Source organism: Anser cygnoides, chromosome 2 (genome assembly GCF_040182565.1).
Source record: "Anser cygnoides isolate HZ-2024a breed goose chromosome 2, Taihu_goose_T2T_genome, whole genome shotgun sequence".
Classification (NCBI taxonomy): Eukaryota; Metazoa; Chordata; class Aves; order Anseriformes; family Anatidae; genus Anser; species Anser cygnoides.
The window spans coordinates 21,913,917-21,930,093 of NC_089874.1; the positions used below are offsets into that span (position 1 = coordinate 21,913,917).

The window sequence follows — 16,177 nt, forward strand, 5'->3', positions numbered from 1 at the left end:
TTCTATAGACATATAAATAGTCAAAGCTATCACTAACTGTTGTGTAATGGTTATACACGTTCTGAATAACCACAGGTTTTCCTCTTCCTCAAAATGAATCACTGTCTTATATGGTTAATTATCTATCATAACTTTCACCAAAAAAAAGCAAAACAAACCCCTCAGAAAACATAAAGCACACTCATGTGTTGTTGATTTCATCAGAAGTCACACTCACTGATCACTGAAAAGACTAAGGTAATTCTCCTACACTTCTAAATAGTTTAATTAGATACACATAGAAATGAGCTTAGAATACAGAAATTAATGTATAGAACTTTACCTTCATAGCCTCGAGAACACAGATCGTCTGTGGTTCCGTAGACTTTCCACCTACTCCATAAACCAGATCCCTTGTACAGCATAATATTCCTTTCCTGTCTGTTTCCATAGTTGAAAAACAAATCTTCCCCTTGGATTGCAAAGAGAGTCTCATTTCTGCATTCCCATCGCTGAAGTTCGCTAGCCTTGTCACAAGGATACAGAGTGATCGGAACCCAGTCTTTCTTCGAAGGCACTCCCAAGCACAATTTGAACGCTACGCTCATAAGCTGGTGATCTGAGACCCACCTGAATTTTTGTGACTCACTTTCTTGAACGCAAGGAGCGGTAGTCACTGAATTAGAACTTTGAGCCAGTACACAGCGCTTGTGGTCTTCGTTATATATTAAAAAGATGCTAGTATCTGTAAGGCAAAAAGCAACGGAATTATTTGGTTTGAAGTAATCTTACCTACTGTCTAAATGAAATATGAGTCTGCATGCTGCTCTTGGGGTTAAAATCTCATCACCTGTTCAGCAAAAGAAGGTGTGTTACTCCTGTGGACTACATCTGTTCAAGTGGCTGAGAATGCAAACAGTTCAGATTTTGCAACATTTCAACCATCCTGCATCAGTGAACGCATCTATACTCAAAAGAGCAAGGCAGTAGAGACAGATCTAGTGTCTCCTGCAGCTTTAAAGCATGTTTGTGTTTTTTTTTTCAAAAAAAGTGTTGTTTTTTTTTCCTCCTAAGGAAAAAAGCCCACTCACAATTTCATTTCAAGCTGCAGCCATGGGAGTTAATGGGAGGAGGGAGCACGCACACCATGCACTGGCACTGAGCACTCCGCTCCTTGATCCTGGCTCCCAAGTGTGAGAAGATGACTACAGCAGGAGTTCTTCAGGCTCCATTTCCCCTTGATGGAGATTTTTGCTCTCATAAGCACTGCTAAAATCCTTGAAGTCTTAACTGAGTGGAAGGATTTTTATTTTTTACCCCTTGTAAACAAGCTACTTGTAGGGCTTGAACAGCATATTCATTTTTCACTCAACTGCAGTAATCGTTGATTACTTTGTCCTTTCTTACATTTTTCCAGTGACTGAGAATTTCTCCTCCTTCCTCTGATCCCCTTGAGATACATTTTAGGATGTTAAATTAACAGTTCACTGATATTCTATCTCAAAATGTAACAGACTGCACAAGGTCTTAAAATTGTATTTTAACTGGGCTACAAGCTAGGAAAAAGACTAATTTATGTTACTCTGGGGATTGAAGCTAATTGAAATATTATTTATTTTAATGCTAGATTACCAAATTAAACAAATTCTACAATGAAAAAAATATTTAACGGGAAACAGGTTAACCACAAAACATTTTCCTGTCTCTGCTGAGGCTCCAATGTGGAAATGATCATAATTTACTACAGGAGAACAACCTGGGAACAAATAACCTCTATCTCAGAGAAAGAGCTGACCTAGACTTATTTCACCCATGGTTCAGTTTCCTTCTCCTGTCCTTTGGCTTCCAACTCACTGGGAAGCAGTATAAAACTGATGAGCACTGGAGACAAAAATTGTTGCCTTTTGCCAATCAGCTTTACTCATAGACAATACAAGGAAATATGTAATTATCACTTCTGGTGATAACTTTATTTTAATTCTGCATTTCTACTAGGATTTAGCACGATGATACATGCAATGCTTGCAATTCTCCTTTTCCTGAAATCTTATGTAAAGCTTCCAGTTAAAAGAAAATGTCACACTTTTTCACAAGTGTGGAAAACACTGCTTGATCTTTTAAGCTGCTGAAATCTTATTTGTGGCTTAATATAACATTATATGTTTTATGCGACTTGTGGTGTTAGAGGACACTAGGCATGTGAAAAATGTACCCCAAAGTCAAAAGCCTGGACTGCTGTACCCAGGCCCAAAAGAGTGTGAAGTTTTGGCTTCAGAGACAAGGTCAGAAAGCTGAATAAAGAGGCCTGGCCAGTGGGGGTGTGAAAAAATCTTCGGTCCTCTGCTTTTCTGACTGTACCTTTACAAAGTGTAAGCAGTATGTAAATGCAACACAAAAGCTTTTACAAGGGCCCCAGTGCACACAGGGATCTGACAGGGAATAATACTTATGAGTTATAAACAGATAAAGGGCCAACATAGCCAAGTAGGCATTAAAAAGAAATTGGCACCAAAGCAGGATGGAAGAACAAGAACAGGAGTAACTGTGGTTGAGACTGCAGTTGGAGAATTTCCTTTTCCTTGTTGTAGCTCCTGATACATTCATGACCATACAGCTGATTTGTATCATGGTCCTGTGCTGCTCCAGTTATGGCTTTACTGCTGTGTCTGTTCTGCCTGTTTGCACACCAAACCAGATTCCCACACAATGCTTTCTGTGTGAGATATTATTATCTGTGAAACACTCATTATGCCCTGCCAGCTCTTCTCTGTAACCGCTTGATATCACTTCTTGTCAACATATTGAGTTGTATCTGTAAAATGGGTTGTGCAGAACTATTCATGTAACTGTTAACTGTGTTTCTTCACCATTCTGTAGCAACATTTGTCATAGAGCTCCCATAACAGGGGCCCATTCTTCACTATAGATGAGCTGGAGGTGGTACACAAGAAGGTTCACCAGATCATCATCCCAAATACTACGATCTTGGTACGTTGAATTATGGCAATTTCTAAGAGAGTAACATATAACGAAGGTTTCAAAAATTATTCCTGGAAAAAGGTTCATAGAAACCTTCCAGGCATAAGTACCAACTCATCTCACCCTTAGAACTGTACTGGGTCTGTCTGGGATGGAGTTAACTTTCCCCACAGCAGTTCATACAGTGCTGTGCTTTGCACTTGTAGCTAGAACGGCATTGATACTGTACCAATGTTCTGGCTGTTGCTGAGCAGTGGTTGCACAGCATCAAGGCTGTGTCTCTGGCCTCAGCCCCTCAAAGGCCACTTGGCTAGGGGTGGCCAAAAGGCTGGGAGGGGGCATAGCCGGGGACAATCCATGCCATAAGATGTTGTGCTCGACACTAAAAGCATCGGGGAAGAAGAACAAGGGAGGACGTTCCAGCAGTTGCCTGGACATCATTTGCTAAAGGATAGAGAGAATAATTTTTTTCTTTGCTTTTCTTTCATTAAACTCCTGACTCAAACCCACAGGTTTTCCTCCATTTAATTTTCTCCCCACACCCATCATCCTCCTGCTGAGGAGGGGGAGTGAGAAAGTGGCTGTGTGGTATTTAGCTGCCTGTCACTGTTAAACCACAACAATAACACATCCAGAGGCATCTAGCATTTTACCTCAACGGTCCCAAGCAGTTAATAATAGATTCTTTTTCCCACAAGGTTTCATTTTTCTTTACCCATCACACTGATGATTTGCCTATTTCTGGCCCCAGAAAGCATGTACTGTAAAATGTTACTGACCAAGTACCTTTTCCACAGCAGAGATTACATTCTAAAAGTTCCAGTATGCCAAGTATGCTTCAGATTTTTCAGCTTTTTCAAACTATCACAGATTACATGATTGTAAATTAAGAAGTGACTCATTAAGCCAGTGAAGGGCTACCAGTGTCAAACACCTACTGAGAGCACCCCAACAGCCAGAGGCAAGGGAGCGGGAAGTAATGAGGCAGCAAGCAGGTAGGATGACTGTGTTTGCCATGAAGGCTCTCACTTACCAGATAGCCTACAATGACTCCTGCTAACTACACATAGCAAAAAAAGGTTACAAGCTACTGTTACAAAGCTGTACTTCAGCAGACCTCAAACTGGACTGCAAAGGATGCCGAGAAGGCTTTCAGGAAGGGTTGAGGCAAAACTTTTACTGGAATATAGCAGTGCACTGGAAATCAGAGAAATTCTGAGGTGCAAGCTCCATGTTTCACCCAGACAACCCTATGACAATATCTGGGGTACTCTAACACCCCCAGGCAGCCCTGCTTGGTGCCCACTACGACCCAAAAAACCTGAAACTCAAAGGGCCGTCTCATGGGGCAGCTTCACCCACAGATCACCTCAGGGTGAGGACGGGGAGGGGGCGGCAGCTGGGGCGTGCGGCTGAGGGAGGGAGGGAGGGACGGGTGGCGGCCGCCTTCCCTCCGGCCCTCCCCGACGCCCCGAGGCTCCCCTCGGGCAGCACTGAGGGGGGTAAAATGGCGGTGGGCTTCACCCCGTCCCGCGGGCCTGCCCTCCACCTGCGCGGGGGTTATCCCCACACACAGCCGCAGGTCGGCGCCTGCCGAGACCCCTCTCCATTCCCGGCGTATCGCGCACAGTCCCTGCGGGCACTTACCCAGCAGCGGAAAAGCCCCGGGAAGAAGTACGAGGAGGAGCAGGAGCAGGGAGGGAGCCATCGCCGCGGCTTCGCCCGTCGCGCCCCTCCGCTGTGAGGAGAAGGCTCCCCGCCGGGCAGGTCCTCCGCACTTGTGCAGGGCTGGTGGATCGGGGGAAAGCTCTGGGCTCGAGATGATAAGGAAATATCCTGTCACATGGGGTGCTTTGAAATAACAGGAATTCGCTGTTCAAACTTTGCTTTCCTAAGCTGATTTTCCTCAGCGGAGGGAAGAGCCTCCTTCCAGGCACATGCAGGTGATAAAGTGGTGATAGCTGAGGGGCGGGCTGGGTTGTGGTTTTTTTTGTTGTCGTTCTTTTTTTTTCTTTTTTCTTTTTTTTTTTTTTTTTTTCATCCCCTGCGTGACCCTGTTAGTGCTGCACGTGGGTCGTTGCTTGCTTTTCTTATAAAATCAGCCCTCCGGGGAGGACGGGGAAGAGGAGCGTCCACCGTGAGCGAGCAGGACACCGCTCCTCCTGCCCCCTGAGGGGAGCCTGCATCTCCAGCAACCCCACCTCGCCCCGGCTTCTCCCTAACTGCAGGAGGAGGAGAGCCCTACTTTTTGGAAATCAGGATTTCGCTGCCCCCCCTGCCTTACTCAGGTGGCAGGTGCCCAGTGGGGATGCACGGAGCTGCGAGCTCACACCAGCCATCAGTGCCCAAGCTACAGACGAGCACGCCGGCTTTCCATGAAAATGTGCCATGCATGTGTTTACTTGGTTTTTGCTCACCAGCTGCTGTGAGCAGTTAGGTTTACATCTGTAAATGCTGGCTTTTACAGCATCATTTGGAAACAAGCCCTGATTACTGTTATTATTTTTCTTGTCTGCAGTAATACCCACGTTTCAACGTTAAATGCCAAGGATCAGAACCAGATTAGTTGCCTGTGAGTAAAGTCACTGGGAGTTGTGGAGACTGAAGGAAGAAAAGAGAAGGACTGAAGCACCTCTTTAAATATTTCTCCAGCTTTTTGTGAGCTCTAATACATTTCAATAGATTTTTGTTCTTCGTCTGACTTTGATGGCTGTATCTATTTTTAACATGATGTAAATCTTGCTCACGCAATCAGAGTGTGAGGTGGGGGGGGAATAGAAACTTGCTGGCTTTCACAAGCTGAAGCATCTTTGTGGAATTTAAGTAATCTTTCTGAAAAGGTGCCTTTAGAGCACAATCTGTCTTGAAGTTTTTACAGCTTCTTCCTGGGCGGACCTCACCAAATGCTTTTTTTTTTTTTTTTTTTTTTTTGTGAGGAGCAGCACATTATTGCTTAGAGGCTGTTACCAGTATTTGATCTGAAGGGTCCCAAATTGATGGAAAACATAAGCCTTACCACTGTCTTACATATAGAGGCTTTTGTAACATATTGGACTTACTGAGCATACATATACATATGCCTGATGAATTGCACCATGTGCATGGTGCCTGTTGTGCAGTTGTTCTTGTACCATCGTGCACTCAGAAATCTCCAGTCAGTATAGAAAGTTTTCTAAAGTCTCTTTGCTGGAAGTTCTGGGTGGAAAAATAGAGCAAACACCCATGTGAAATTAGTATGGAAGGAAATGGGGCAGAGAGAGCAGATACTTTTACAGTGCTTTTACAGAAGAAGAAATAATGGAGATGAAATCCAAGCTCATTTGAATTCCATGACAAAACTCCCAGTAACACAAGCAGGGATGCCAGCCAGGCATCTGAGCTCTGTTGTGCCCTCCTATGGACACCTTATGGGAAGTGAAGAGGAAACTTTTCATAATTTGTATTGACATCTGTGGTCCCATGTAAACGGGAGCTGGGAAGTATTTCAACCATAATCAGCAGAGTTCTGTATCATTATGTTGATGAATTCTCATCTGGGAAACTCCATCCCACAACTGATACGAATTCTCTTGCTGCAGTATCTGGCACTTGTTATTCACTAACTACTTGCAATAACCTTTATGCCAAACAAATAAAAGATCCAAGTGCTTCCATTGAGGAGATACAGCCAACTCAAATAATCATAGCACAACTCAGAAATGAAGAGTTGCCTCATATTCTACCACTATCACCTCAGAAACATTCAGGCACTGAAAAGTGGTTTTAGATGTGGAGGGAAAAAACAGTTTCCTAAATCGCCTTAATATTTGTTCACATTTATTTTAATAGTAGTTAGCAACTATGGGAAGCCTAGGAAAACATCTAGTGCTAGAAGGAAGAAGTCAGACCATGGAGAATAATGCAGATGTCCCAACAGCAGACCATCATCCACATTCTGTTTGGGAATCCTTGGCATTCTTTTGGCTAAGGATAATCAAAGAAGGGACACACTATGTCAAGTTCAGTCTCCATGTAAGTACAACTTCCATAAAAGTCTTTAAATTCAAATAGCAAAACGGGCTACATATAACCTAAGTGCCTACATACATCATACAAATACGGAAACAGTCAGTGGCCACACCAGGAATGACCTATATTTGGAGGTAACAGAATAAACAGTATCAGACAATTCTTGGAGATTCCCAAGACTGAACTGTACAAGCTTAGCAACTTGATCTAAATTTCAAGGTAGGCCTGCTTCGGTGAGGGGGTCATACGGCTTCCAGAGGTCCCTTCCAACCAAGATGAGACATCAGAAGAGCTACTACTAAGACTAGAATTCCAGCCTTTCTTGGGATCTTTGCATCACTGAATTAGTTCTTTTCCTAATTCTTAAAAAATGCCTTTTTCCTCATTGTCCCTTGCACACACTGGAAGTACTGTCACTTCAAACTCATTTTGATTATGGTGCAGGTATATATATAGACGCATGACCCGCTTAGAACAGCACAGGTCTGGATGAGTTTATTGAGCCTCCATGTCTCATCTGCGGAATACTGCTCAACAATTAAGTCTGGGTCTAGCTTACGCGTTGGGAATCAGTGTACAAGTACATAAATAGTATATTCTGATTGTAGCACAAGGGGAAGAATTTCTCTATTTTGGACAAAAAGATTAGGCAAAGTCTTAGGCTATAGTGATTTGTAGGCAAATAGTTACCAGAACTCCAATCTGCTAAATAACTAATGACAGGATACTACTTAAAACACGCCCTAGATAGACATATGTTTTCAGCTTTCTCTGTGGGTAGCAAGCCAGCTGCCATTTACATTTGGAACACAAAGACCCAAATTCCTCTAAAACAGGTCAGACCCTCTCCAGTTCTGGCACATATAGTACTTGCAACTGGTGACTGTTCCTGGCAAAATACCCTGAAAACCTGAAGTTGAGTGGATCTTGACTTTTGATAGTCAACAGGAAAATGGAAAGTTCTGTATAAATGAAATCATATCCAGAGCTGAAACATAATATCCCTATTTTGTTTGTGTTGAAGCAAAAGAACTGGATTATTAGCCATTCTTTCATATTTACATCCAAGATGGTTTTTTTGATGTTTCATGTGTGAGTCTGTATCTCTCAGGGGCAGTCAGTAGTTTTCTATACATTTCAACATTTGCATTGTGGTCTACAATAAACATATAATTAAGAACAAAAAGCTCATCACTACTATTATGACAATACTTATACTATATTAAGGAGCTATATGAATATGATATTGGGCACTGAAAAAAATAGGAATTGGCAAATTTAATGTTTCATTTTTATGCAAATCAGATTGCTTTGAAATGTTATTCAGAAATTGATTTTGACATTTGTAATTTCTAAAAACAAAACAGAAAAAAAATTTTTAGGAAGAAGAAAAATCAAGGCTCTAATACCTGTCACCAGAGAGCCTTTACTTAGCAAAAATCCCTTAGGATCCTGAGGACTAAGAGGTCCTTAGTTATAAGGTGTTCACATCTTAAAATTAGTGTATTAGGAGATTGGTAAACACAGCCAAGACAGACTTAGTTTGAAAGTAAGTCTTTCTTCTTAGGCAAGCCACCACTTCAGCGTACATATGATTTTTATCTCAAAACCAGAAGCTTCGTAAGGTACATACACTTCAGAAAAAAAAAAAAAAAAGAAAAAAAAACAGAAAGTAGAGACAGTCTGCTTATAAACAAGGAGGAACATTGCTAAAAACTGTGCCACTTCCTATCCACCCACCAAGAAAAACCATCTACTTTAAACAGAATCCAAACATACCAAAGATTTTTGTGTTGAAAGATTTCTCTCACATGCATTGAGATGCCTTCCAGCATTAAGACACCGATGTTTGGAAGTTCTGCAGGGGAAGAAGAGGCAGATGACTTCTCCCTAGCTTATTTCTCTCCAGTGTTTTTTCTTGAATGCTTGACATCGCAGTTTACTTGTGAGAAAGTTGTAAATGCTTTTTCTCTTAATATAGAACTCATGGTCTTACTGTGTCAACACACAGGAACACTATAAGCTTTGTAGTGGTCAATCTTAGAGTATTTAAACAACATTCTCACAATATTTAAAGATCTTAGAAAGTTAGCTTTCAAGAAGATTGTTTTGTTGTAAAGAGCTAATTAAAGACAGTCTAAAACATTATTTACAAAGATCATTTTAAGAACTTTACTATTCTATACTTTAACTAAACTAAATATAAATAGTATACAGGAGTCAGAGAAGTTAGCTGTATTTAAACCAGAATCTTTCAGGTGTCAAGAAAAATGAAAAGCTAAGAAGAAAATAACAGAAAATGGACAGAAATCTTGACATTTCTCAAAGTTTTTCTTGACAGACAAACTGAATATAACAATCACATCGAGGAAAAATTATAGCACTGTTGTGTGTGAACTGAAAGAACCAAGACACAAACCTATGGACACTGATTTTATACGTAGCCAAGGCTGTGTCAGGCATCTTTCCTCCGTACAGGCGATAGTGGAAGGAAGGTTCTTAAAAGCTTCCTGATATAATCATAGAGCACTTTGTTTCTCCCATATTTTACTTTGCAAGACTTAAGCTCATCCTCTTCACTTCTGCAAGCACATAGAAATGAGACAGCTGATAGGAACAATGACCAAACCAATGCATATGCAGGGTCCTGTTCAGCATTGGTTTTGCAATTATCACAACAAACAATTTTGACCACTGGTAAGGAAAAAAATAAAATAATAATAAAAAATAAATAAATAAATAAATAAAGCACTGCCAAGAAAGTAGTTTCATTATTCTGTAATTACTTCAAATGACAGAAAGAAATTTTTTCTAAATACCCAAATGTGTTCATCATACCAACACAACTCCCAAGACAGCAGCACAATCGCCCTGAATTTCCTTTGCTGTCAATGGAGAGAAAAAGAGGCTGTAAGAGACCAACTTGGATTTCATAGCCATCTGTGAACACCTCAGATATCCAGCCTTACCTGGCCCTGCCTTCCTGAATGGGATACATACACTGCTGTGGTAAGTAGAAAAACTGAATAAATACTAAATCAGGATAACCATTTTGTTTATCCACAAGGTAACCTCTTAAGCCTTTATTTTCAGCAACCTGGTCTGGTGGGAGGTGTCCCTACCCATGGCAGGGGGTTGGAACTGGGTGATCTTTAAGGTCCCTTCCAGCACAAACCACTCCATACTTCTATGATTATTTGTGAAGCCTTATGTGTTTCTTTATCTTCATAAGAATTACATCAATTTTTTTAACCGTTACTTATTACCTTTTTTAAAAAAAAAAAAAACCTTTCAGTTTTCCAGTATGAAGCAAATGGTATTAACTTCATTTCTCTGTCTGCCTACAGCTATTTCAGCTATCTGTTTTATAGGAAGAAAATATCTCACTGCTGATTTGGGAGATAAAGTACCTTAGTTCACTCTCAGAAGAGAATTCATCTCAAACATGAAATACAAGCTGCAGATCCTCTCCAGACAGGATGGAGAAAGGGAACACTAATAAGCATTCTTTGCTGATCACAATGTACTCAGTTTTCTCTCCCATTCTTTAATAACAAAGCAATCCTAAGTGATAACTGTGGATTTTTTTTTTTAATTACAGAGCCCTGCATGACAATGAGCTGTATACAACCAGAGCAGTGGGAGACACGTCAATGTCATCTGCACAGGAGAGAATTATAAAGTCATAAACTACCATTTCTCATTAATCTAGGTGCCAAAAGTCTTTTGGATACGCATCTTTAGTCCCCTTGTAACTTTTCAAGTACAGCGGTGGTCTCTGTAAGTTTTCTTCATGCATAATAATATCCATATGCAGTTGAAGAGTAGCTCAGCAAAATTTGGAACTCAGTGGGAGTTGAGCAGAACACAGATTGAAATTAATGCAATGCCATAACATATTGATAATAGTTACTACCTTTCCATACTACACACACTTCTAGTTATCTGCCATGGATGAAAAGAAATGCAGCAGAAAAAATGGCAGTTCACAGATGGAATAAAGACCTTAATAAAGGATGAGGAGGTTTTTCTCACCGAGAAGTAGGCTTTTTAGAAATGAAAGACAAATGTTGAGGCATGATAGAGAAAGCTGAAAGAACAAACAATACAAAGCTGGTTTGTCAATCACTTCTATTTGCCACATCATGGTACAAACACAAGAAAATCCAGTTTAATTCAAAGACAACAGTCTTCATATCCACTGTCAGTACTAACTCAAGATATAACCATAGACGTGAGCTCTCACAGGTCCAACAACGACTACCATCCTCTAGGACAGAAAGAAATGAGCAGGTGACTGTATCTAAGAAGAAACTTCTCTGAGCAGGTTATAGGATTGTTAGGTAACTGTCCAGTAGAAAGTCTGGGTTGGCTTTGTTTGCAGGAAAGGTTATTTGGGGGGTTCTTTGTTTCTTTTAGCTTTAGCTTTACTTCAGGTAATCTAACCTGGGACAAAAGCACAGACCACACTCATTAATCACTGGTTTGATCTTGTAAGCATTAAGATGATACCTGAGAAGTCTTTGAATTCTGCCAATGCTTTTAGCAACTATTCTGTTGTGTAGTAGTTGAAAAACTTTGCAACTTTTTTTAAAAAAATATAAGTCTATACCAGTAATCAGTATACCACCAAATCTCTGTCACCATGGATATTAAATCATAATGGTTACAGCAACAAAGTACTGCACGTGACAGATGAGTTTTATTTAAAAAAAAAAAAAGGGAATCTGATTTAAGTTCAGATTCCCAAAGAAATATGAAATTAAACAATAAGAGTTAAAAAATCTGCACCTATTAAAAAAACAATGATACCATCCCTAAAATGAGTCAGATTATTGTTAAAGAAGTTAAAGTTTAAATACATGCTATCCTCAAGTTTATGAAGTGTTACCCGTAGTATTGGGTTTATCCACAGGCAGAATACTAGACTTCTAGAAGGAAATATACTTTGTTTCAGTAAAGGCACTGATAATTGCAGTTACATCCACCATTTAATGTTCAGGTCTCCTTTCTCATTCAAAGAAGCCTTGCGCTCTGGATTTTTTTTGCAGAATCTAAAAATCTTTTCCCTCAGAAGATGAACTCAAGAAAACTGAAATATTTTGAAGTATTGTGTAAACCAAACAGTGTCTGACTACATATTATTGCATTTTCAATATAGTAGGGAGAAAGTGAAATTTTATGTTGCAGAAAATTGTTAAATTTCATTCTAATTTCAGCAATAGCTTTTTAATAGCTTTTTTTGTGTGTGTGTGTAACATTCCATGCAGAATGGGGAAAAAAAATCATGCCTCAATGCCTCAATTCCCTCTGTGGCAGAAGAGACTGAGTGTCCCTCCCAAGGACTTCTCTTTAGGCCAGCACCAGGACCAGGAGATGGCCCTGTGCTGCCATACAGCTCACCCTATGTTTGCTCATAAATGCAGTGAATTTTTCTCTGCTGAGAATAACCAAGTTTGAGAATGATGTTTTTATCTTACATTTCAAAATTAATAAATAATTTAGTTTTGATTAGTCCAAAACTGTTTAGAATTCAGGCTCAGCTCACTATTGTTTAAAAAATGCTTGTCACGGTGGATTCACAACATGGGCTCACTCACTAGACCACAGCAGGGTGCATTAGATCTGGGCACGTGTACAGCGGTGGATGCCTCCCATGGGAGACTTCCCATCACATGCACAGCACGTGTCCTGTCGCTGCAGCATCGCCCAGGAACATCGCCAGTCCTGATGAACACACAGTTCTCCACAAAGCCAGCCCGAAGTACCTAACTTAGTGACTGCGTTTCGCTTTATTCTTACCTTTGCCTGCTTACCCTTAAAATGATATTGTTACTACCCACCGAGACTTACTGGAGGAGCAAATATAGAGATGCATGTATTTGAGTAGTAAATACACTGAAATTTATGAGCCAAAAAGTGGCTGAGACATTCTCACAGCTATCCCTACCCTCCAGCCTATTTCAAATGAAATGAAAGCCGTGCAACAATTTCATAGATTGTGGTCTGAAGAGGAATCACTGGTGAGATGGGTAGAGGGAGGGAGGCGGGTGCTACCTGACCTGTGGGAGTATCTCTGGTGGAGGGATTGGGATGATGCCGAGTGCTGTTGTGAGAAGACATACTGAAACAGTGCTATAAAAGACACTTGAGGGATTAATCCTTACCTGGACCTCGGGAGGCTGCTGGAGTTGCGATAATGAGCTTTCGCATTTTTTCTCCATCTGCTCACCCATAGCTGAACTTCGAGGCAGTGCTGCTCCAAGAGATAAAGACCTTACCACCCTCTCTTGATACAGCGTCTGCTCTGCTAGATCTTAGTGGGAGAAAGATAAAGAGAAAACAAAGTCATAACTGTTCTCCTCTTACAACATTTGATAAAACGGGAAGGGCGAGTCTAAGTTCTTGGAAATTCAGCAGCCTTGCCTTGAGCTTTTAGAAGTTTGGCAAGAGCCCCAAAGTTAGTAAGAAATGTAGCAACACATTAAACACAAGAACAGCACTACACCACCCCGAAGGACCTGCTGTCTGAGTGCTGTTGTGAACCAGAGATGAAACTGTTGACTTGGGCCAGAAGCATCCTAATGTGTGTCATCACTTCAGCTCTTCACTGGAGAGCATTTTCAGCAGAAGTGCCCTGGCGAGCAAGCAGAGAGGCTGAATCACCTTTTTCTCTTCTACCAGGGAGTGTTATGAGGAGTTAGAAAATCTCACGCTGCCCCAAAGCCAAGCTGTACCTACTACGTACTTAGAGAAAACAGCCAATTTCATTGTCACTTGTCCAACTGGCTTCCCATCAAAATAACTGTTAAAATAAGCATTAAATGCTGAGATTTAAGTGAAATGTCTTGTACCACCGTGTAACAGACTCAACAGGCATTTCCTTGAGAATATTTATGAATATTGACTTTGTAAAATCTACAGGGAAGTAGTCCAGATTCCTGGGAGTTAAGCCAAGAGATTTCAAATCCAGGAAAACAGCACTCCTGTGATGTGAAAACAGGACCAGAATCCACAGCTCCTGGAATTTAGACTGAACTACTGGATTTCTGCATGTTCTTTGTGTACATTTCACTAGTTTAAGGCATGCCAATGTAACGTACTGAGTAGGTTGACCAATGTTTGTATGATGACCATGCATAGATGAGCCAGTAATGTTCCCAGAGATAACACTTGTTTGCAGGGTGAATGATGAAGTACTCTCACCAAAGTTTCCCTCAGAACACCGGGAAGCCAAACTCAAACATTGCTCTGAAAACCACATAAAAGACCAAAGCAGCATTGGTCTGAGCACAAGGTGATAAAATCCTGCTCCACAAGACAATCTGCAGAGCACAGGAGTGTTGTCTGTGACTTCATCTTTTTTTTTTTACACCAGCAGTGGGGCTCAGCCCTCACACGTGGGTGCTGGCAGCACCACGGGGCTGAGGAGCCTCTTATACTCTCCCTTTCTCTCCTAGGAAATAACCCTGTATCTCCAATGTGGTCTAACAGCAGTGGTCCTGTTACCAGAAAAGCCTTCATCTCCTGTGTTCATACAGCTACGGGTTGGTTGTGGGTGACTTGGATTCCAAAATTGTGTAGGTATATTCATAGATGGACAAAGCATTTCTTTTGTAAGTCAAACATTAAAAACACGCACACATATGGGAAAGAACATCCAGAAAAATGTAAAAGGTGCCTAGCGGAAAGGGATAATAATCCAGAACAGGAAGGGTTTGGGGTTATTTATTTGCCTTTCCTGGTACCTTGGCTGGAAGCAAGAGATCATCCACAGTCATGGCTGGATTATTTTGATGCCTCATTTCAACAGGAGGCAGGCATCAAAATGGCTTTGAAAATGTGAAAACAGTGGCAGTTAAATCAGAAAAATGCAAAAGGAAGCAATTGTTATGATGGATTAAGAATAGTTTTATAATAGGGTAATGTTTTTCCCTTTTGGGGCACATTTGTTTTGGAAAGACCAATGCATCTCCTATCATTTGCTATCTCCACCATTTCACAGAAGACATTGAAGCCTCTAGGTTTCAAAAACCTAAAATTTCAAAGTAATTCTCTGTCATTTCAAGCAATGCCTGTAGTTAAAACACCCTGATTTTTCATTGCCTCGTTGGCTGTGCTATCTGCGTTTAAACCCAAGTCAGATTACCTCCCCTATCCCTCTTAGAAACTAGATATCTGCACTGCTCGGCTCTTTATAACGACTCCTCACAGTCTGTTTCTGAACGCACAGCAGCGAGCGTACCATTTGTTATTTTACCCAGCACAGCGTGTAACTGCTCGGGCAGGCCGAGCGCGGCAGCCTGCCAAGCAGCCAGGAAGGCTGCACCACGACAACTTCTCTCTCTCCCCTTCCATTTCATACTGACATTGTCATCTTATCGAGTCGTTCTGTAAAGCGACGGGTTTGAAGTCACGAACGACTTGAGGTATCTGTATTTTCTGAGAACAGCTTCCTCCTGCGGTATCAAAACATGCCGTTTGCTTTTTCTTCCTAAAATAAAAACACTTCAGCTCAGTGCTGCATGGAGGATTTATATGGACTATTCTTTTTCGGAGCCCCGGCAGCTCTTCCTGCCTGTTATCTGTGACCAGAAGTGAGCTGATGTATCCAAGTTTTTACAGGAAACCAAATCAGCAAATGTCACAGAGGCAGTAAAGCAGGATATAGCAGACCACGCTCTGCATATACATTCCATGCTTCCTTTAAGCCTTTGTAGCAAAGTGGCAAACAGCAAGAACAGGTATAAGGGGAAGAAAGCTAAAGTGCTTCGTAAATCATACAAACTCGGTTGGTTGTTTTTTTTTTTCCTACAAGCCAGTAAAAATGTAAGCAATTGAAGATGAACACTGAGATGGTCAAGAAATCACATGTCATAGGAGTCAGAACACCAGCCAAAAAGATTTGCCTATTTATCCTCCATTTTTTTTTGTTTTGAACAAACCTCTCCCAGGTGAGGCACCTTACTACAGCACCCAGGGCAGGAAGCTCCCATAAGTCCCTTGATGCTACAGAACACACCCTAGTTCTGTTTTCAGTCAGATCCCTGCCTTACTTCATAACTTTCATAACAGCTCTGTGAAAAAAAGCTTACTTTTTAAGCGGCCTTAAAATACTGTTTGGTTTACAGACAATTACAAGTTCGTATGGGTTAATCCCCTATATACAGAGTACGTGTGTCCTTCCAGAAACAAAGCTTTAATGATAAAG

General features: G+C 41.1%; 1 protein-coding gene and 1 long non-coding RNA gene across 4 annotated transcripts in view; one reads left to right on the plus strand and one right to left on the minus strand.

The window, feature by feature from the left end:
* The window catches only part of LOC106030343 (macrophage mannose receptor 1-like), a 58,346-nt gene extending 53,588 nt beyond the window's left edge, over window positions 1-4,758 (minus strand). The window contains exons 1-2 of one of the 3 annotated variants that reach the window (XM_066991651.1): window positions 4,606-4,758; window positions 323-724 (exon numbers count right to left, since the gene is read on the minus strand). In XM_066991651.1, coding sequence (XP_066847752.1) covers window positions 323-724; window positions 4,606-4,666 — 463 coding nt within the window. In that variant the 5' untranslated portion in view covers window positions 4,667-4,758. Of the gene's footprint in view, window positions 1-322; window positions 725-4,605 lie in introns of those variants that run through there. The other 2 variants (XM_013172096.3, XM_013172097.3) reach the window with 2 other exon arrangements.
* A 7-nt stretch (window positions 4,759-4,765) lies between these two features.
* LOC125182555 (uncharacterized) lies at window positions 4,766-8,638 on the plus strand. The gene is made up of 2 exons (XR_007162580.2): window positions 4,766-4,901; window positions 5,477-8,638. It is a non-coding gene; the product is annotated as an uncharacterized lncRNA (long non-coding RNA).
* Window positions 8,639-16,177: the final 7,539 nt, after the last annotated feature.